Source organism: Ochlerotatus camptorhynchus, unplaced genomic scaffold, assembly GCF_037179485.1.
Source record: "Ochlerotatus camptorhynchus isolate MF236.1 unplaced genomic scaffold, CSIRO-AGI_Acam_v1.1 ptg000216l, whole genome shotgun sequence".
Lineage (NCBI taxonomy): Eukaryota > Metazoa > Arthropoda > Insecta > Diptera > Culicidae > Ochlerotatus > Ochlerotatus camptorhynchus.
In genome coordinates, this window is record NW_027040706.1 from 220,693 (window position 1) to 243,225 (window position 22,533).

General features: G+C 40.1%; 2 protein-coding genes across 4 annotated transcripts in view; one reads left to right on the top strand and one right to left on the bottom strand.

The window, feature by feature from the left end:
• The window catches only part of LOC135703604 (cell growth regulator with RING finger domain protein 1-like), a 118,765-nt gene extending 108,303 nt beyond the window's left edge, over positions 1 to 10,462 (top strand). For 2 of the 3 annotated variants that reach the window (XM_065224872.1, XM_065224871.1), the window contains exon 8: positions 9,261 to 10,462. In XM_065224872.1, the coding sequence (XP_065080944.1) occupies positions 9,261 to 9,439 (179 nt within the window). In that variant the 3' untranslated portion in view covers positions 9,440 to 10,462. The remainder of the gene's footprint in view (positions 1 to 9,260) is intronic. The other variant, XM_065224873.1, reaches the window with a different exon arrangement.
• Positions 10,463 to 16,859: 6,397 nt separating this feature from the next.
• tst (twister) lies at positions 16,860 to 22,533 on the bottom strand. The gene is made up of 6 exons (XM_065224823.1): positions 22,439 to 22,533; positions 21,046 to 22,375; positions 19,972 to 20,957; positions 17,586 to 18,327; positions 17,340 to 17,518; positions 16,860 to 17,277 (listed from the first exon to the last, which is right to left on the bottom strand). The coding sequence occupies exons 1-6, from the start codon at positions 22,448 to 22,450 to the stop codon at positions 16,906 to 16,908; spliced, it is 3,621 nt and encodes a 1,206-aa protein (XP_065080895.1). The 5' UTR covers positions 22,451 to 22,533; the 3' UTR covers positions 16,860 to 16,905.

A 22,533-nucleotide genomic window follows, 5' to 3' on the forward strand; every position in this document is an offset into this window, starting at 1 on the left:
GAGGGGCTCTAAGATGGTGATTTTTGCTAATGTAATCGCACTTATTTAAAATAATTCTAGTGCAACAAAATTGCTGAAATGTTGAATTCCGGTTCAATTTTTAATGCAGCTTACACATTAAAGAGCCCAATTGCTGTGATACTTTTTTCATTTTCACATGCAATTCTCTGATAACAGGTGCTTGCGGGTTATGTTGGCCATCGTAGGAAATTCCTACCTGAAAAAAATAAACAGAAGTATTAATAGTGCACTAATAAAAAAAACACTCCATGGGGAACTCTTTTTTAATTGGAGGCGAACCAGCTCCAGGCTGAAAGCCTCCCTAATAAAGATAAATAATAATAATAATAACTCTTTTTTTAATTCTTTGTGCGTGCAGCAGAGTCAATGTTATAATAAGAGTCCCGCCAAGAGTGAAGCCAGAAGCAAGCTATGTGATTCCTAATCTTCTATTCGTTGTTCCTTAGTTTGAGGTGGTTAAGACTAGGGTTCTGATGCATGGTTATTATCGGTGTCATTCCTTAATTTTGTTGCTAAGGAATCCAATTTTTACTGAAAAAAGAGGCGCTCCTTTGGAGGGTGTTTCAACCTCGGTTTCAACAATCCGAAGGGTATAAATGGAGGTATAAATAGCGGGACCTTTCAAGGGGCCTCATAGCCTAGTCAGCAAAGGCACGGTATTACCAAGCCGGAGGCGACGGGTTCGATTCCCGCTCCGGTCGAGGGAATCTTTCGGGTTGGAAATTTTCTCGACTTTCCTGGGCATAGAGTATCATTGTGCTTGCCACACAATATACAAATTCATGCATTGGTATTGGCATCGAAAGCTCTCAATTAATAACTGTGGAAGTGCATTAGAACACTAAGTTGAGAGCACGCAATAAGCTAATATGCGCTAAGCAATAAGCTTAAAAATGCGAAAAAAGAAGAAGAAGACCTTTCAATTAAAGTCGGATCCTTACGATAAATGCAAGAATGACAACTGTAAAAAATCGAATACTTCTTCATTTCTCAATAGTGATGAAGTAATGCCAGCCGGCGAAAACTAAAGATTTTAAGTTGGCTCACTACTTGACTAGCCTTTGGGTCCCAAGCAAATCGATTAACCTACCCCATTCTAGTCGAAATTCTATTACTACACTATGTTTGTTTTTATTCGTTATGAAAGTTTGACAGATAAAATGAGGGTTTCATGGATTTTCTTATGTTTCGAGGGGTGCATCGATTCGCTTGGGACCGAAGATAGTACTAGAGCTGAGCCAAAAAGTTGAGCTCGTTTCTTCGGGACCTTCTGGTCTTAGAGTTACCTCTATGGTAATACCAACAATCAATACGAAACTAACGATTTTAAATTGGTTCACTTCTTGACTAGCCCATTGGTCCCAAGTACATCAATTAACGTACCCCATTCTAGTCAAAATTCTAGTACTACACAATGTTTGTTTTAATTCGCTATGAAAGTTTGACAGGTAAAATGTGGGGTTCGTGGATTTTCCATGTTTCGAGGGGTGCATCGATTAGCTTGGAACCGAAGATAGTACCAGAGCTGAGCCAAAAAGTTAAGCACGTTTTTTCGCGAATCGATGCACCCCTCGGGCCTCATAGCCTAGTCAGTAAAGGCACAGTATTACCATAGAGGTAACTCTAAGACCACTGGGTCCCGAAGAAAATCATTATTATTTTTGGCTCACTCAGTACCAGAACAACGGTCCCAAGCAGTCAAACTTTCATAGCGAATCAAAACAAACATAGTGTAGTAATAGAATTTCAACTAGAATAGGGTACGTTAATCGTTTGCTTGGGACCAATAGGCTTCTAAAGTGGTGAGCCAATTTAAAATCGTTAGTTTCGTATTGATTGTTGGTATTACCATAGAGGTAACTCTAAGACCACTGGGTCCCGAAGAAAATCATTATTATTTTTGGCTCACTCAGTACCAGAACAACGGTCCCAAGCAGTCCCAAGCTATTTCACTCACCCCTGCATGTTCTGCATGAATCCACACACCCCTGATGTTATCTGTCAAACTTTCATAGCGAATCAAAACAAACATAGTGTAGTAATAGAATTTCAACTAGAATAGGGTACGTTAACCGTTTGCTTGGGACCAATAGGCTACTAAAGTGGTGAGCCAATTTAAAATCGTTAGTTTCGTATTGATTGTTGGTATTACCAAGCCGGAGGCGGCGGGTTCGATTCCCGGTCCGGTCGAGGGAATCTTTCGGGTTGGAAATTTTCTCGACTTCCCTGGGCATAGAGTATCATTGTGCTTGCCACACAATATACAAATTCATGCATTGGTATTAGCATCGAAAGCTCTCAATTAATAACAGTGGAAGTGCATTTAGAACACTAAGTTGAGAGCACGCAATAAGCTAATATGTGCTAAGCAATAAGCTTGAAAATGCGAATAAGAAGAAGAAGTCGAAACATAGGAAAATCCACGAACCCCTCATTTTATCTGTCAAACTTTCATAGCGAATCAAAACAAACAGTGTGTAGTACTAGAATTTCAACTAGAATGGGGTACGTTAATCGATTTGCTTGGGACAAATAGGCTAGTCAAGTAATTAGAAGTTATGTGTCTTAATTAACATTGAGCTATGTTCTGATCGATTGGCATACGACAAAAAGTTTTTTGATGAAAAAATGTAACATAAATGAGGAAGCGAGCACAAGTTTCGCCTGTAGCTTTAAAATCTCAATTTGTTTACATTTGTGAAATATGACCCGCGACCCGTATTTAGTATAATTTGTAATGTATTTGTGTACGAAAATGGGATTTTACACACGAGGTTAAAATCGTGTTTAAAGTGTTAATTTCAGTGAATACGATTCATAAAGCGTTCTATATTTATATTCGTTAAAACCTTCCTTATATGAAATCTTTCGCGTGTTTATCAGAACCTTATTTATTGCACTACCCATTTGCATGGGAATTATAGTATTGTACACATTGTATTTAATAATTGGGTCCTTAAGTTTAAAAAATAAATTTGGTTACTATACATCATCTGAAAGCGCTTCGCAAAACGATCCCTCCCCTTTGCTAGTTTTTAACCTGGACGCTAGTGGGCGGGCCTAATCTTATGCTTTTAAGTGGAGCGTTGGTGATGGTTGGTTTAGGTCCGGCATCGTTGGCTCATGCCGTTGCAGCTTCCTGAGCTTCCCCTCTCTGATGAACCATTGCATGAGAGAACCAAAGTTCTAGCCTAGAGTGATTTTATCACACCTGTTACTCCTTTTTTAAGAGCCACGTCGTAGTACGCTTACGTATAGACACTGACGTTGGGTGTGATACTGGCGGGTTTTTCCGCAAATCACTTTTATTTTATTTATTTTTACACAGATTTATTTGGGTTTGTACGGGAATTATACTGTTGAAATATTTCAGAAAGTGCCCAACAGTGCTCCTTCTACTTGCGTGACATGCTTTCATTTGTTGTTTTCATTGAAGCATTATCCAGGGAACAATGTTCAACACCATTTTTGTACATGGTCTAGTCTAGTCTATACATACACAGCCAGTACTTGAAAGAATCCTGGAAAATGATAGAAATATATCTATCATTTTTCTTGTCATTATTAATGCCTGCTGCACACTGTAGTACCTATCAGAGCAGATATAATGAATTCAATATAAAATATGTTTACATTGGATTCATCAAATGAAAGTAAAATAAACAACCTTATTATCTTTTACATAAGCCTTGTCTGCCTATCGTTCATCCCTGTTTAGGTTTAGTTTTAGGTGTATATCGATATAGCACAGACCTGCTGTGCTAAAATGATTGGTGAGAACGATGTCGAGGGTGGATCCGACACCGGCTGGTGAGTAGAAGGTAGGCGAGTCCGGATGGAGGACCACATAGTGCCCCGCCTGCAGGTCCGTGGCCAGCACTGCTCCGTTCTTGTTACTTTTTGCATTGCCCCACAGCGAGTGGCGTGCGTTGAGATCACCGCGAGGATAAACTTACCCTTCCGACGAGTCAACTTCTGGATGTCATTCTTGAGACGATCGATTGTTTCATCCGTCTCCTTACATTGGGCAGGACAGTAGGTAGATGGCAATGAGTGTGATGAGACCATCCGGCGATGCCAGCTCGACTCCAATGGCTTCCACGAACGATAGACGAAAGTCAGGCAGCATCCTGTACTCCAGTTCTCTCCTGATGGCAACCACCACCCCTCTGTACTCGAACTCGGTCAAGTCTAGCCATTGTGTTATTTGGCAGGCTAAAGTTGATCTCGGGCTTGAGATACGTCTCGGTTAGAAACGCGACATCGATGTTATGTTGGCGCATGAATTCTACGATTTCCAGCTGTTTTCTCGCCACTGAATGGGCGTTCCAATTAAGGGCGTTGATGGTGAACGTGAAAGTTCGTCATGAAGTGCATCATTTGCACCATCATTTTTTGCATTTCACTGACAAGCGTTGTCAGATGACTGATTACCTGCGTCAGACCATCGGTTGGAGGGACCAACGGTACAGCACCAGGCTGGGTTCCCCAGAATCCTGGAGGAGTGCTACTTGGTTCGGCTTGCGGTGTATTCCTATACTGCCTTCTGGGCAGCGGAAGGGGAGGAAGATTTGGTGCGCGTCCTTCGGATGGAGGAAGCGGGGGAAAATCATTTTCCAGATCGATTCCAGGTAGTTGCTTCTTTTTCTGCTGTCTCGGCTGGCTTGCTTTCTTCCGCAGTGCGATGAATTCAGCCCGCTTGGGACACGATCGACTAGTCGATGTGTGGGCATTCCCGCAATTGACAAAGGTTGGCTGCTTGGGCAGTCACATGTTGTTGGCCGCATTTGGAGCAACGCGACTTCATATGGCAGTTGCGCGCGCCATGTCCGAAATTCAAGCAGCTGGTACACTGCGTCACTTCACGGTGGACCGGCTTGTACCGCTCCCACTCGACGTACTGTCGTACTGAGCAGCGTTCGGATGCTTTGAAGCTGCCTCATGTTTGTGGATCCGCCAACCAAATCCACCAGGTACAGTTGGTCGCGATACTTGATCGCCTCGTTGTGGCGTTTGATCACGAAAACCTTCACGGGTTGAAGGTTGTTGCGTTTCAGCTCTTCTTCCACAACCGAAACATCCAGCTCGTGCAGCCCGCGTAGAATGACCTTGAAGGGCTTCGTCGACTGTGTCGTATCCTTCCGAGCCGTCGTCCTCCATTTTCTTTCCATTCATTCACACTTCAGCAAAGAACATCTATCACGCACAAACTTAGCAAAGTGAATGGTGAACCGTTGCGCCATTTCCGCTTCGCAGTTTCCAGTGTCACAGTATTAGTAAGCTATCCTTTCTGCAAACGTTCTCACTCACAGACACACACTCACCAATCATTTTAGCACAGCAGGTCTGTGCTATATCGATATACACCTAAAACTAAACCTAAACAGGGATGAACGATAGGCAGACAAGGCTTATGTAAAAGATAATAAGGTTGTTTATTTTACTTTCATTTGATGAATCCAATGTAAACATATTTTATATTGAATTCATTATATCTGCTCTGATAGGTACTACACACACCAAGGATGTGAAACAAACAATAAAGCGGCCAGGCCTACTGTGTAGCGTTTAGTTAATTTTTGTGGAAGTGAATGTTTACCATGTCTACTTAATAAGTATAGACAGTGGTTAACATTTAATCCACAGGTAATCAAAGAGTGGGGACATACCGTACCAACCGCTCCGTATGCAGGATTTGAAAATAGGCTATATAAATCGTTGGGAGTGACAGAGCTAAGAAAGTTAATGTACACTCCTTGGTTGTCCGATCTCCTGAGATGGAACACAGGTATTTACCCCTTGTGTTCGAGCGTACAGTCCTCCCTCCGTACAAGCGTGGACGGCACCGCCCACCCACTGCCATCCCTCAATCGATCCAGCCGACCTCAGTCGAAGGACAACAGAGAGCGGTGTGCGGACGTAACCTATACAGAGGGAATGCTGTATTCGCCTAGGTTATAGCGCCCTTGCTCGCTATTCGTTATTCGCTGTCTACAATGAGAAGAAACAATGCATGAACTTACAACACGCCCCGCATACACGTAGTATCGATATAAAATGTCTATTGGTACTGCGTGTACACTTCCATCATCAAAGCAATTCCTGCTTTTATATTTAGTAGGATGTCTCCTAAAAAAATAGGATGTCTAAAATCCATAGGATGAAAGTTAAGTCTCATCCGAATCAAATGATTCCAAATGCTACGGATTCATAGAAATTAAGTTTAAATAGATAAAAGTAAAAAAAAAAGGAACAATCTCACCAAATCAGTCCAAGTGAATCCTTTGCTAGCAGCTCTGTCACGTTTGGTGTAGTAGTTCCGATCATAGACCCACCTTACGGGGGTCAATCCTCAAGTTTAATATAGTCAATTGCTCCTTGACGCAAACACGAAGCGACCGCTCATAAAATCATACAACGCATAAATAAACTGAACTTAAAAACTATCACTCGCGATGCCACAAATTTCTGGAGCGGGAGCATAAGCGAAATCTAATTACAATTTCACAAAAGTCGAGAAAAAACGGAGCAAAAATTGACGGCTGAAAATTTTCCATGTCTTTCTTCGAGCACAGCACACTACGATCGTCACACCATTTTTGTACATGGTATTGTAACTAATCTTATAGGGGAAATGACGGCTTCGGCATGCCAGACTATTTTCGGCAACCCAAATTGAAACACTATTTTCACTGGATTTTCTTACGAAAACACTTTGCTGAATGCATGCAAACGATTCTTTATGCTTTCAGCTTCTATTTGACTATACTTTTACCACTGAGAAAAAGCAATCTAGCAAGGTTTTCTTGAAATGAAACACACGCACTACAAATTGTAGCTGATTTCGAGTTGCCGATAATAGAACAGCAGATTTACATGCAGTTCAAATGGAACGGTTGCCGAAGAAAAAGTGGTTGCCGACAATACTCGCTCTCACTAGAGAAGATTGGAGCTTTGTAAAAGCGTTTCAAACCAGTTTTTGACAATTCTTTCGACTGAAATTGTTAGAGCAGCTGGCAGCAAAAGATTGTAAACAAACCAATACTGCATATGTGTGCGTTCCTTAGAGAAAAGGGCTTTAGAAAGAAGGTCGCTGCTTAGGTTGCCGAGAATACGTAAATTCCCCTATATGCTTCATTTTCGTTTGGGATAAGTGTTTGAACTATGGCTCGGGATTTCCACTGTGGCGTGCTTTATTGTGACATATCTATACGTAATTTTGTGGGACGACATAGTGGAAACGTGTGAGCGTAGTTGGAGCATATACCCCATACAATTTAAAAATCAGCTAGGAAACTAACTTCAAAGATAAGCATTTTAGTCACTTGAAGGTGCCACCTGGAACGAACTAATATATAATAAAAGGTCAAAGTCAAAAATAACTTGATACACGTTAAATTTTAGATTACATGCACTTGTACTTAATAAAGCATGGGTTATAATTGATTAGGAAGATTAGAGATTTCAATTATTTATTAAATTAGACTAATGAGATATCATAATCATCAAATGAACTTAAATAAGAAAATTTAGACAGCCTAATAACATTAAGTAGATTAACAAAAGAGTTAGGATGCGGGGCCGCTTAGGGAGGTAACTAGCCTTTAAAGCAACTAGCCTTTTCATATATTATCTGTTTATTTTGATGGTTGCTTTAAAATATCAATTATCTATATATGTGAAAGGATGAATCAGTGGGAGATGGATTTTCGGTTTCTTCACATTTTGCAGCACAAATATAGTACTATGTGTCATTTCCTCAAAACCCCCCAATAACCGACCTCCCCAATCCCTTCCCATGGCGTTCAAGTGGTACGCATAGACTCCATTACCCTTCCTTCATCCTCGGCTTTGGATTGACGTGCGCTCCCATTGCCCCACCAAACGATGCAAAATGAAAATGAAAATGAAATGAAAGCGCTACGCACAACGATATTTTTTCGATTCCATAGACCTCCTCGATTTTTAAATCAAGATATAAAGTAAAATCACAGACAAGCAGACATAACTCTCGCATGTTGTTCATCGATAAAGCTTTTAACAATAATTTTAAATTTTTCTTAGTTGGTAATACTGCCGCCTATGGCAATTCCCTTACGTTTGACGTTTATACAATAACTAATCCATACAACCGGAAAACCAGGAAAAAACGGGATTTGCCGGGGAAAAAATGCGGGAAAACCCAAAATGCACCGGGAAAGATCATATATCCGGAGTGATTTGAGATTTAGGCGTAATTGCTTTTGTAAACAAACGCGTCAGTTACTGATTTCTCTTCAATAAAAGCTCAATCTCACAAACAAACTATACCAAATGATAGAGGAATCATTCCTCTACCTCATAGTGTTATTACTATTCGAGATTGAGCTTTTATTCGCGAGAAATCGGTGATTGACGTGTTTGTTTACAAATGCAATTACGCCCAAATCTCAAATCACTCCGTAACAATTTTGATTTGATCAAAGTCTTGTAGGCTACAGCTTGGTCTTGAAGAATCCTTTAAACCTTTATAAAACTTGCAATGTTACTTGGAATCAATCAATTTTATATCACCATTATATTCGCTTGTTTACAACTTTCATATTATGTCTTTCACTGTGGTAAAGTATCAAAAACTCCTCAAAATTATTGCACAATTTTCTCTCACTCGCAATCTGTTCGCACACGAGGTTGTAATTCCTACCACGATAGCTTACAGAGTAAACTTTTAGAATTTCTTTTGGTGTGACTAAAATAAAAAGAAATAAAAATCTGAACTCCAGCCATTTTGGAAAACCTAGTAAACCAAACCAATGATATTATGAGGTTTCACGAAGGTTTACACATTCTATCATTAAGTCGAATCTTCGTATACCTTGTTGAGTCTGTAGAACTTCAAGATCTGATATCCGGGATGATTTGGATAATCAAAAAAAAAATTAAGCACATTTAATTATCTGTGAGTATCTGTAAAGTACAAAATACTCAAAAATTATATAGCTTTTTTTTTGTGATTCAAGTGGTTGATGAAATCTAACACTTGAGGGAGAACATAACAAGATATCACCAATCCATAACCTGAAAACCTTAGATCAATACAATGTAAGAATGAGAAAGTTTGTGTGAAGATAAATATTTACTTGTTTTAATTGGCCCCACGTTCCAATAAACATAATCCTAGCTCTGATCACAAGCAATCATATACCCTCGCAACCCTCCATCGGCAAAATGTTATAACAAGTTATCATTCTATTTTTTAGACAAGCTGGACCGCTGTCCCATGTGTCGATCCGCGATTACAAGCTATTTCTGCATCCGGACTGAAGATTACGTTCCACCGAGCACCATCGAGCCTAAGGTAAACAGCAAATCCAAAATGCCCGTTCATTGGCTGGACGCACTGAATGATAGACTAACAGATTTTCTAGGATTTAGATAACACGCTTTAGTAGGCGACACGAAAACTGATGTGATTAGAATGTGAAATTGGAAACGAGAAAAAACAAAGTTTCACGCCCTTTGGCAATGATTGATATCAAATTTAATTTGTTGGACATGCGAGACAATGCGAGATGATAATTTATGATCGAAAAAAGTACGAATCGAGCTGATTCTAGCAATTTACTACTACTGTGACTGATGAACCTGCAACACGTGTCTGTATGATGGGGAAGAATAAGCGTTTGTGTACATCGCCGGCGATTGGAAACACGAGAGGTACGATTCTGTAGTGCTTGTTTTTGTCATTTTAATAAGTGCAAGTTGACAAGTATGTGATAGACTGTTCTCATTGTATGATTCGACCTTTTTTATTTTATTTATTCCTGATCCACGAAATTTTGATCTACCCACGCAAGCATCTCTCATTGTGGTTCGTCACAGTTTGTTTGCAATTGCTTCATCAGCTGGAATCTTACTAGAGCAAATTTTATTGAAAGAGTATGATATTTACATAAGCTTCCATGTTTGGAACTAGTATAATTTGATTCACAAGAAATAAAAATAAAATCTTTGTTCAATCATGTATCATGGTTAGAACAACACTTAAGTATGGACAAAATACGTTATTTTATTCTTATATGTAGCTTGTTGCTCTAGTAGGGTTCATAAATTTCCATCTAGCTCTAGTGCATGTCTAGTAAAGCATTTTCTATAAGAATTTTATCCTTTCAGTACCGTGTAACGGTAATGTTTTACAACATAACGCTAATAAATTATTCACGTACTATTAATATTTTTCCTTTCCTGTATGTATTTATACGCGACCAACACTACTAAACAAATGTGATTTCCAATTTCAAACTCGTTTAAATGGTTCACCTGCGTTAGGACATAGCTGATCAAGCATCCCTTTTAAATACAGTTCACCTAGGTTTTACCCCCATCAATCCGAAGAAATAGCAAAATTGTAATGTAAGGAACTTATCGTATTAGTGAGAAACAATAAAATCAAACAAATCTATCTATAAAGAATACAGTGAACTCTCTACAACTCGACCATCGAGTTATAGAATTATTGAGTTATAGAATAACAATCCCATACAAAATCGCTATCACAGTAGCCATAAAATTAATTTTTACTATGGTTCTATTACTCGATATCGAGTTAGTGAACATCGAGTTGTGGAGAGTTGACTGTATAATTTTTATTTCTTGCTCAGAAACTCCCGTTATAATGAATCAATTGTTGCTGCTCACTCTAATCATAAGTTACGACGTAAATTTTAGGCACACCAATCGCCTTTGGACAAGTTTTACCAATAATAGCTTCTTAGTTTGTTGTTAGTGACCACTAGTGCCCTCAATTTGATTAAAAACCAAAGTATCATAACACAGAAAGCAAGCAACAATATAGACAAATCGCTTGCGGCGATCGTCATGACAAACTCTCTGCAACATAGCTTGATCGGAACGGTGGAAGCAAAAAGATAAAATTATTTACTAGTTTGTTTGCAACATACGTCCTTGATGTTACACGTAAATCAATGGGGAAATTTATCTATGTTGCTTACCATTACTGATCACCCATTATTATTTGGCTCGTTTGTCGAATCTCATATTGCCAGAATATTTTTTTTTATTCCCTGCTCAACGAAACTGGAGAGGTATAAATGTACCCATCTTAGAGCATTTTTTTCTAAATGTGGAACGACTGGAAGTCCATGTTCTTGACTAGCTTTTTTCGGCCCAAAAGGTTAGCATAAAAAGACACACATTAACCCGTATGTGAGTGAGGATTTTTTTTTTGTTTTTTTTTCTACGCCGCTGGATTTCCGGGTGTCCTGTCATTCACATAACGGTTGAATAAATGTTCATAAGAAATGTTTATCCTCTCAAATCATTACGTTTTCTCCTACACATTTTTATATATAAATGTTCGTTTCGTTGATTTCGACCCACTTTGAAGAATCCTTAAAACTCCCAATCTCTCACAATCATAAGCTTTGGAGATCTAAAGAAGATATGGCAATAAATTTTAAGTTGAACTAACCTGGATATTCCGTATGATACAGCGTTTCGGGATAATACATTTGACACAGTAATCACATTATATGGTAATGTTAAATAAACTAGTTTATTTGCGTAGTGAAGTGCTTGTGTTTTTTTTCTATTCATCACGTGCGATCTTTCCTTGCCCCGGGAAATTGCAATCGGTAAGCGTGCTGAACCAGACGCCATTGTAGTCAGGGAGTCTTAAAAATGCTCCTGACTGAGGTGGCCAATACTAAATACTAAATATGAGGACAATAACATGACAATATCTGTAGACTAATGTCGTTTTCGTTTATTCCTAGTGCGAACTTAACCATTCATCGAAAATCAAGTGAAGAGAGATTATTTAGGCATATTAGTTGACGTTTAAAGGCAATGTGTCAACATTTTGTATTCCCAGATGTTCAGATCAAGGTATTCGATCTGGATTCATTGGCGTCATCCGCTTGCGCCTTTACTGACTGAGCTAAGAGAGGCCCCTTTTTGTTAAATCATTACTCTATCTATATTTATGACCTTTTCAACTCTTGACCGATTCGACAACACATTTTTCATTATACTTAGGAGCTATCCTCAAATTATGTAACGGTTTCGGACATTTTCAACCCCTCCCTCGCCCCATTGTAAGATTTTATTAGTATGAAATTACCTCCAAAGCACATAAGAAAATATTAAACCCCCTCCCCTTTAATGCTTACATAGTTTGTTGATGGCCCCTTACATTAGTTGCTCATTGTATGACCAGTTTATAAAACAATTGATTAATGTAGTTGAAACGATCGGCAGCAAACTTTAAACCAGGGAGTAAACATTTTCTGCTATGTAAGCTTACTTTTTACAGTTTCGTGCTGTAAAGCAGCTGCACAAAAGCTGTGGATTCAGCTAGAGTGGGATAACTTGCAACAAGCACATTTTTCGTCCATACTGATTAAGGGAAAGCTAGCTTCGATAAAATGAGTACCAAGTTGTATTCTACATACTGCCAATGGAACGCGCAAGATTATTTACATTATAGATAGGGGAATTTACGTATTCTCGGCAACCTAAGCAGCGACCTTCTTTCTATAGCCTTTTTCTCTATGGAACGCACACATATGCAGTATTGGTTTGTTTACATTCTTTTGCTGACAGCTGTTCTAACAATTTCAGTCGAAAGAATTGTCAAAAACTGTTTTGAAACGCTTTTACAAAGCTGTCGCGAGTATTGTCGGCAATCAGTTTTTCTTCGGCAACCGTTCCATTTGATTTGCATGTAAATCTGCTGTTCTATTATCGGCAACTCGAAAGCAGCTACAATTTGTAGAGCGTGTGTTTCATTTCAAGAAAACCCTGCTAGATTGCTTTTTTTCAGTGGTAAAAATATAGTCAAATTGAAGCTGAAAGCATAAAGAATCGTTTGCATGCATTCAGCGAAGTGTTTTCGTAAGAAAATCCTGTGAAAATAGTGTTTCAATTTGGGTTGCCGAAAATAGTCTGTCATGCCGAAGCCGTCATTTCCCCTACTATAGATTCCATAGATAAGCGGAGGAAAAGTATAATGTAGCCAAACGAACGGTCAGTTATAGCGAATTCGTTTATTATTCAGTTCCAACCTGGATCGGGTATCAAGATTTGGTCTGCTTGTTTTCTAGCAAACGTCAGTTTTATCGTTTGTTTTTAAAACCTGGCACGGGTCGAGGTTCACACTGACAAAAAGTTCGGGTTCGCACGGGTTGGAACTGGTTCCAACCCCGATAATAAACGAATTCGCTATTAGTGTAGCCAAACGAGCATGACGTCATCATGGTGTTGTTTGAGGGGGAAGTATTGTAATATTATGAGCACAAAACGCTCTCCACACTCCACATTCCGATTTATTTCGGACAACGGAAGAAGGAAACATAAAGCAAACCATTCCTCGATACATTGTTGCAAAGATTTGCTTTGCACTTCATTTTGAACTTTTACGCACGAAACAAAACAAAACTGCACAACGAAGAGCTCTATGATGGCATGAACTTTTTTCACGGATGCCAGTAAGATCATTTATTTTTCATGGTTGCCAAAACAACTTTTTGTGCCTCCGCCTATCTATGGAATCTATAGTATCTATAATTTACATTTATTCTTAAGTTGTATAAAGGTGATGCACATATTATGTCATGCTCTAAGGGTTGATGCATATATTATGTCACGCTCTAGGGGGTGGGGGGTCTAAGATTTTGTGACAAGCAATGCATTAGGTATAGGAAAACCGTCACGATATGGGGGGGGGGGTATTTTTTTCCTCGATTTAGCGTGACATAATTAATGCATGGGCCCTAAGGGGGGACGGAGGGTTTATGATTTGTGACAAGCAATGAGGAATAGGAAAAACGTCACGAAATGGGGGAGACGGGGGGGGTTAATGTTTTTTCAATTTAGCGTGACGTAATAAATGGATCACCCCTTAATTTAATTTGTAAAGATGAAATGTGTTGAAAATTACCCCATTTGACGGTACCTATAGTTTACATGGGAATCCAAAAAATATTGGGGGTTCAAAAGTGCTTCGCCCCCCCCTTATTCTCTAATGCCACGTACCCAACTTGGTGTTCATTGAGCACTTCCACACTTTTTAATTAAGAACTTTGTAACCAGTGGTGTGTCTGTTTGTCTGAGATTAGTGAGATTGTCGCGATTAGTGTTTCGTATTTTATGTATAACAATATGCCAAGGAAAGGTTTGAATACAAGCTACCAACACCACCCATCGCCCACAAAATCACCCACTGGACAGTACACAGCCACACCACCTAAACGACAGGAAGATCCGCTACCTACCACCAGATGGCACTGTTTACTGGATTTGGAGGCCATTAGGAGGTGGCATAATGGGGCCATGATGAGGCGAAATAGGGCGGAAGGACGATGGCTCAGCGAGGAGGAGAGAGGATAGGTCAGCCGCCATCGTCGAGAATTATTTGATTGGCGATACTCAACAGCGATACTTCGTAAAGCTAGTTCAAGCAAGTCCGAAACCAGTAAAAAACCGTGAGGACGTGAAAAAAAAGTGAAGAAGGAGAGTGAGGTGCAGAACCATCCAGGTAAAATTCCCTTCTAGAGAAACACCTTCTCGATCGCCAATAACCGCCATCGTGATTCCCCATTATGTCCACAGGACCCCGTAGTTTACCGCTGGCAATTCATCCACGGCGTGGTCAGACCCCGTAGTGTCCGTTATTCGGCATACGGTTAGACACGGAGCATCTTCCGATACGAAGGTATCCGGGAATACTAACCAACGGCCCATCGCCACGCCACGAGTATAGTGAGGAGAGAGAGAGAGAGATCGAAGAGCCGTCGCGGAAAGTACCGAAGTACGCGACCGGCTTGCGAACCAAGTCGAGGAAAGGAACCGACTGGCCTGTGAAAAGTACCCAGAAGGAAGCTGAGGAAGGTGAAGGAGTGGCTGTGGAAGGACCAACAGCGGGCCCGCGCTGAAGAATTAGAAGAAACGTCAGGCGTAACGAGGTAGGAGATAGCGAATAAGAAAGTGGGACGAAAGTGGGAACAATAAAGGTGCCTATAGCTAAACAAGTGTTGTGTGTGTTAGATATTCGAGTGTTTCCTTGGCCGTGATATTCGAGCGCGCATGCCGACCCTGAGGTAGTGTAGAGGGGGGTCTCATTAGTGCTGGGCAGGGAGTACCCCACCTGTTACAACTTCTAGACCCCCTTCACTCTTTGAAATGTATAGAGACAGATAACAGCGCCAAACGGTTTGTGACGAGACAACGTTGAACCACAAACGAAGTGACAGACGACTAACTGGCGAAGAAATCCATTAAAATAATGTGGTTCACTGTAATAGAATTTTCTTGAAGCTGGTGCCATCATCCATCAGATGGGTTAGTTTTTTTGTTTTGATTTGAACAAAGTTGATTTTGTGTACAATGATTCTTTGACAGTGTGTAAAGAGTGTATCATTTTGTCATTTTTTTAAGCATTTCAGTTTTGAGTAGAGTGAAAGAGATAGAACCAAAACTTTCTAATACCTTTGGTGAAAATGCTAGTGCAATCCAGTAGTAGTGTTGCCATGTGGTACAATCCAGTAGTAGTGGTGTTGCCATGTGGTACACTGAAAAATTGAAATAGCAGGTTAATCACCAAAGTTTTCGAGCCGCTCCGTCTGTCACTTCGTTTGTGCTATGTTTGTTTTGATTCGCTATGAAAGTTTGACAGATAAAATGAGGGGTTAGTGGATTTTCCTATGTTTCGAGGGGTGAACCGATTAGCTTGGGACTGAAGAGAGTACCAGAGCTGCTGTTGTCCGTCGGTGATTGCCACTAGATTGCGGAACAGAGACCGACGTTAAAAAAAGGAATGAAGTAGCGAGCCAATTAATTGTCTGTCGTTAAGTCGATTGACAGGGGAGGGAATATCTAGTCGTCCCTTCAGATAACGACTAGAAAGCGGTACAATCGATAGAACTGTTGCAACACATCGTAGGTACATGAGCAAATCGGTGATTATCTCTGGGGAGTTTGGTAAAGTGAGATGATCAATCCGATCCGTACCTTTCTTAAAGTTGTCCTTGCTCGCTTTCTACTCTCTATATTTCACACTGCCGTATTCTAACGGAACTATCAACTCTATACTTTCATCTCCTCATCTATTGTATAAAAATTTAATTTAATGGCCACTTTAAGTCTGTTAATTGAAACTTAGCATCTTCAACTATGTAAAACTGTTAACTTCACGCAGAAGTAATACAAACAAAATAGTTAAAGTATTCTTTTAAGTTTTACTGTTTTCGTGATTTTTCGTGCAATCAAATTATTTTTCCTTCTTTTAAAAGCTGATCATTTATTTGATATTTGCTAAGACTTTCTATAGCAGTTTTTACTTTTTCCTTTGACATAAGACGGAACAATTATTGAAACATTGATTTTAATGTGAACCAACCTTATTTATCCTTTCATTTGCTGCTGATCGTGTCTTTTTCATTTTCTTCGCTAAGTGATAAGAAATAATTTTCCGAGGATCGGCCTAGTGATCATTCGGCCTTATGACAATTCTGCCTAATGATCGTTCGGTCTAATTACCATTCGGCCTAATGACCCAGCATGCTATAGTTTGTATCAATAATTAGTACATTGAAGACAGCCAGCTGACTCCAAACTCCATTTTACTAGTTCTGATCTACGCAAGTGTACTGTAGTGTAACAGTCATCAAAAGCTAAGCATTAAACTTTGGCCATTCGGGTCATTGACCCATCAAGTAAGTACACTGTGGAAGTACTCAAATGTAATATACAAACCAGAGAACAGGCGGAATGCTTGGTCATGACAAAGAAGAAGTAAAAAAAATCAATACGGTATGCATTGAAAAACAATAGCAAAAAATATATATATTTCCGAAATAATTCCAATAATAAAAACCGTATTTATAACTATTCTGCATCTGCATCTGCAATCTCAATCGGCGTACTAGATGTATATAAGCTCGCAGCAAAAACAATATCTCTTTTGATAGCATTTGAGGCTTCCTCCATTTTGCTGTGCAACACCGGATCCCCAATGATACGCGCAGCATCCTTAACGTTGCACAAAGTTTCATTCAGCTGCTGAATACACCGCACTATGATACCTTCCTTGATGTCGGTTAGTTCCATTATTTCTGCAAAAGGCTTATTCCGTGCCCATTCGTAGACTACTTCAATGAGGCCAAAGTTGAGCTCGTCTTTCTCTAAAATATCCGTAACGTTGTACATTTTTTCAACGCATCGAATATCGTTTTCAACCTCTTCAAACAGTATCTTAGCCTGCAACGAAAATCGGATCGGTCACTGTAAAAGTGATAGCGTAATAACTTTATAATTACTACCTTTTTCAATGTTTCTGTCATTTTCGGATCAACCTCTGTTTTTGCCTGGAATACTAAGCTAGAAAGCAATGCGGCAATTTCCGCTGGCTGCAAATCGGTAAGAATGTTCCTGAGCACCAGCTCGGTTATCATCAGTTCATTTTGACCCATTTCACATGCCACACGTCCTTTCATAGCCACTGTGAATAGAATAGGAATTTAGACGGTTGTTACAAGATAAAGACCACTGTTGTAAATAATATTTACCTTGCTGCATGTCGTCGATATACTTAAGATCTTGAAGAACTCTCAGCTTATTGCAGTAATCCGGATACAGTGACATACTTTTGTATGAAACCTGGTATTTAAGATCGTCTAATTTATTTTCCAACTGCTTACGATCGAACACAATGGAAAATTCATGGACAAAGTCGGCAATATCCGTGTATGGAAGATATCTGTCCACATTATATTTGGCCTTCTGCAATTCTTTGTTTTGCTTCAATTGGTTCAGAGTTAGTTGATATTTCAAACTCTCCAATCTAATTGCATCGTTCACTACTGCAGTGTTCAGTTCGTTTAAAGCAGCCATCGCATCTAGTACGGACTGCGACGGTGGTTGATCCTTGAACCTTGGAATTTGCCGGTTGTCCCAATTTTGGATGATCTTAACAGGATCGCATTTGATAGTTTGTTTCGTAACATCCACCACATCCGTTTGAGTGATCTGTAACACGCAGTGGCCACCAATTCCCTCGGGCATGAATTGACGATACTGAGCTGACAGTGCCAAAATACGGTGCCATAGTTCACCACGCTCTAGATTTTCCATTTCTGCACTGGGATTTTGGTGATCCAGCACAAGCACCTTATAGCGAGCGGATTTTTGATCCTGTTGTACGACCGAGAGCAAAATTGCTAGCTTATTATGATGATGCTTATGCGTTATCACCAACACTCGACCAGGTTTCATTTCATTGGAAATTTTTTGCGACAGGTATATGAAGGGCTATCCGGGAAGAAAGTAATTCCTGTTAGTCGTTAAGGTCAATTTGAATAGTAAAAATGAATAAAAATGAACAAGCACCACTGAAGGTACCCAGGATACACGAGAGAAGTGAATTTTTAACTGGTGAAAATATTCTTTATGCTAGAAATCAGTTCTAGAAACTTCCTAATTCCCAGACATTTTCTCAAGTTTTGGAAACGCTGAAAACTGGCAACTTAGGATTTTGCAATAAAAATCTGACATCCAGTGAAAATGCCTTTGCAGGACGTTTTTGCTTTACACAGCATGATAATGTTTTTGTTTTCGCAGTATCAATAGCAATGCTAACAGTTAATTTTAAATTTTATTGAATTACACTCAACGTTCGCTTTTTGAGAAAGTGATAGGGTCAGGTGGGGCAAGAGTATTTTTTTCAATAATTTTAAAAATAAACATATTTTCAATGCTAACTCACCCATGAAACTATGAATGGTGTTCCTATGCAGCATTATAGCATTATGTCCCTGTGCAGACCATTTGTACCAAACGGTAAATGACGAGGCATTGAAAGAGCCAGCAAAAACATTCAGTCACTCACGCCGACTCATCAGAAACGTACGCTCTCAACATTTCACGCAAGACGCAAATAACAATTCTAACGATTCTGTCGGTGGATTATCTGCGCTGACGATGGGTAGACATCGATGGATCCAAAGTATCGAGGCGGAAATCCATTTATAAAAACAATTCTGCTGGCTCCCGGCCATGCAGGAATCCAAGTAAATGCTGAAACTAGAAATAACGTTCCACATGATATCCAAATACCAGCCATTGACGCGATAAGGGAAGTCAAACGTGCTATACGACAATAGTGGGACCATTTTTGGCATACATAATGGGACGCTAAGCTCTATAAGATAAAATTTAACAATAATCCATGGAATGACTGCAAAAATCCAGTAGACCAACGGATCCAAACCTGGTTAAGGAACGGACAAACCAGGCCTGATCAAAAGAACAGACCTACCCGTGTGTGAATGCTGCGGCACCGTCATCAACGTTCAACATATTTTACTGCGTTAGCAGGAAACATCATGATGCTCGTACAAAATACAACATGGACCCTTCTCGTCTGCAAACATCACTTCGTAACGAGCATGAAGAAGAGAATAAACTAGTAGCCTTCGTTGAAGATACCAATTTGTACAATACATTGTAATTATTTATTTTAAGACATGACTGCACCATTCGATGTAAAGTGTCTCTAATAAAAAAAAAGGTTTCACGGGTTTGTGAAAATGTGTGATTTCAAAATTATTGACGCGCCTTCTCATCAATCATAATAGGTATCCTTAGTGGCAAAAACAATCGAAGATACTGATACTTGACCATGCATCGAACCTTTCCTTGTTTCTAATCTCAGTTCCTAGGATACTCTCAAAAACGTGGCTCATAACCGACAATCAAGAAGAGCTTAGAGCCAGAGTTCGATGTGGTAGATCTTACACCCAGTAACGCACCATGAAAAGCTGATCTACCCACGTTACGGGAACAGAAGAATGAACTTAGCTTGAGGTATGCACAATTTCCCAAGTGCCAGTCAATGTTTCAGCTTTGAATCTCAAGCTCGGTACACCAGAATATCTCGAATGGACCATTACTTACCATAAATTCATCCCATATGCTCAAATACTCCACGGCTGCATCGTAAAACTGACACAGCGGTTCCAAGTGTTCACTCAAATCATTTAACTTTGAAATCTTCTCCTCCATTTTACTTAATTCGAATTTACTTTCTGGGAGCTTCTGTCGTTTTTCAAACTCTCTAAAACTGTGCAGCATCATGTTCTCCACTGTAACGAGCTCCACCCTAAGAAGATACAGAATCATCGCATATGTCAACCTAAACTGCGATTCTAGGCGCATCGGTTTTCCAAGGATCATGTTCCTCAAGTCGCTTTCGCTGGGCACACCCATTTTGCAAATAATGATAACGGTCCCAATCTTATCCAATCCACGGCGACCGGCACGACCAGCCATCTGGGTGTACTCCGCAGGTTGCAGCAGGCGTGAAGTTTGCCCATCGAACTTTTTTGTCGAGTCGAAAACAACCGTTTTGGCGGGCATGTTAACTCCCATCGCAAATGTTTCCGTAGCGAATAAAATTTTCACCAGCCCTCGGGCAAAAAGCATCTCAACAATTTCCTTCAAAATTGGTAAAATTCCGCTGTGATGGATGCCTATTCCACGTTGTAGGCAATTTTGAACCTGGATCACTTGCGGAAGGATGCGATCCGGTGGCTTCAGTTTCTGCAGACACAACTGGAAGAACGAGGTAATAAAATATTTTTCACGAGCCGTCGTTAGATCACAGGACATTAGCGCAGTAGCATTGTTGTCGCATCGATTACGGGAAAGGGTAAATGCTACTACTGGCAGTTTGTCGTTCTTCTGCAGGTGGTCAATCAAACCAACCCACAGTGTTTGTTCTTGCTTCTGATTGAATTGACCTTGACGCCCGGCATTTTTGTTGACATTTTTATCCATCTTTGTCGTAATAGCTTCTTTTGCCTTACGATATCCATCCATCCGGAAATTACTTTGTTCGTTTACGACCAGGAATAGGTCGTTCTTTGTTTTACCACCACATCCTATGGACAAAGTTAGAAGTTAACGGAATGTTTAAGAAGTTTATATAGCCGTAAATTATTTGAACTGTCACCATAATGACAAACTTACCTGTGTAAAGATAATGTTCAAGTGGCACGGGTCTCTTCGGAGTGCTCACGACGTAAACACGTTTCTTTTTAGTTTTGCCAACCCAATTGGCAAACTCCAAAGTATTTGGCACCGTTGCGCTCAACATGACAATACACACGTGATCAGGTAGGAGAATAAGCACTTCTTCCCAAACGTGCCCACGCTCGGCATCCGTCAGGTAGTGGACTTCATCAAATATAACATATTCCAAGTCACGTGTTATATCACTTCCACAGTATAGCATCGATCGAAGAATCTCCGTTGTCATGATCAAACACGAAGCCGTAGGATCGATTTGGATATCTCCGGTGATCAATCCAACATCTTCGAAAGTCGTCTTGAAATCGCGATACTTTTGGTTGGACAGCGCTTTGATCGGAGAAGTGTAGACGGTTTTAGTCATGTGTTTCTTTGACAAGGCTATAGCATATTCTGCAACCACGGTTTTACCAGCCGAGGTGTGTGCTGCTACGAAAACATGATTATGCTCTTCCAGCTTAATTATTGCTTGCTTCTGGAATATGTCCAACTCAAATGGATATTTATGCGCCATGTCTGGAATTTTGGTATGAAAATCTGTCACCGGTTTAGATACATCCAGAATTTCGGCCCATTCCGCAGAAGTCACCGTATTCGTTCCGGTGTCACCTATTTTTAGCACATTTGACTGATGTTGCTCCACATTTAGAAGTGATTCGTCTAAATTCTCAACCAAAGACACTTTCTGCAAAGTACTAGCATCGAACCGAGGCTCATCGTCGCTTTCACTATCATCTGGACCCCAAACCGTTAGCCCTGCAGTATCCTGCTCTATTATGGACAGAAGATCCACTATACCGCCATTCGAACTTTTTATATCGCTAAAATCCATGCCGTTTGTGAACCCGGGCGGACATGTCTTCAAATTCTCCTCAAATACCGCATTATCAATATCCAGCATTTGAATAGCCTTCTCCGGTTCGTCAAAACCACCCGGCCAAAAGGGAAAATACGAGGCCGATCCCCTGGTTGAATCGTCACCTGGCCCAGGTTCCCGTTGCAGTGACATGGAATTCTTTGCATTGCTGCCAGCATTTTCGATATGAACTTCCATGAAATCAAATATCTTTCCGGTTTCTTGACATCGTTCCGGAACGATCCGTGTGCTATGCGGAGCCGGGGGAATGTCGTACAATGATTCCACCGTTGGCAAACGGGGTTGAAAGTGAGGCTTCGGCTCGTTTACTGGAATCGCCGGTTCGAGAATATACTGTCGGAGAACATCTTCCGTATCCTCCACTATCGGAGGAGCTTTTTTCCACCAAGAAAACTGATGATGTTGATACATTAAAACTTTGCGTATAGCTTACAGAAATTTGTGTCGAATACTCACGTCTATGGACATGTTATTTTTTTTATCTGCTCACCAAAAACTCACTAAAAATCTTTCAAAATAAATAATTTATTTATTGCCGGCCAAAAATGACA

Bases quoted from the DNA above. Each gene is read 5' to 3' on its own strand.
- tst (XM_065224823.1), bottom strand. The intron at 18,328-19,971 runs GTAAGTAATGGT...CTTCCCGGATAG, and splicing joins GCATATGGGATGAATTTATG to CCCTTCATATACCTGTCGCA. The intron at 17,278-17,339 runs GTAGTAATTATA...TTTTCGTTGCAG, and splicing joins TGACAGAAACATTGAAAAAG to GCTAAGATACTGTTTGAAGA.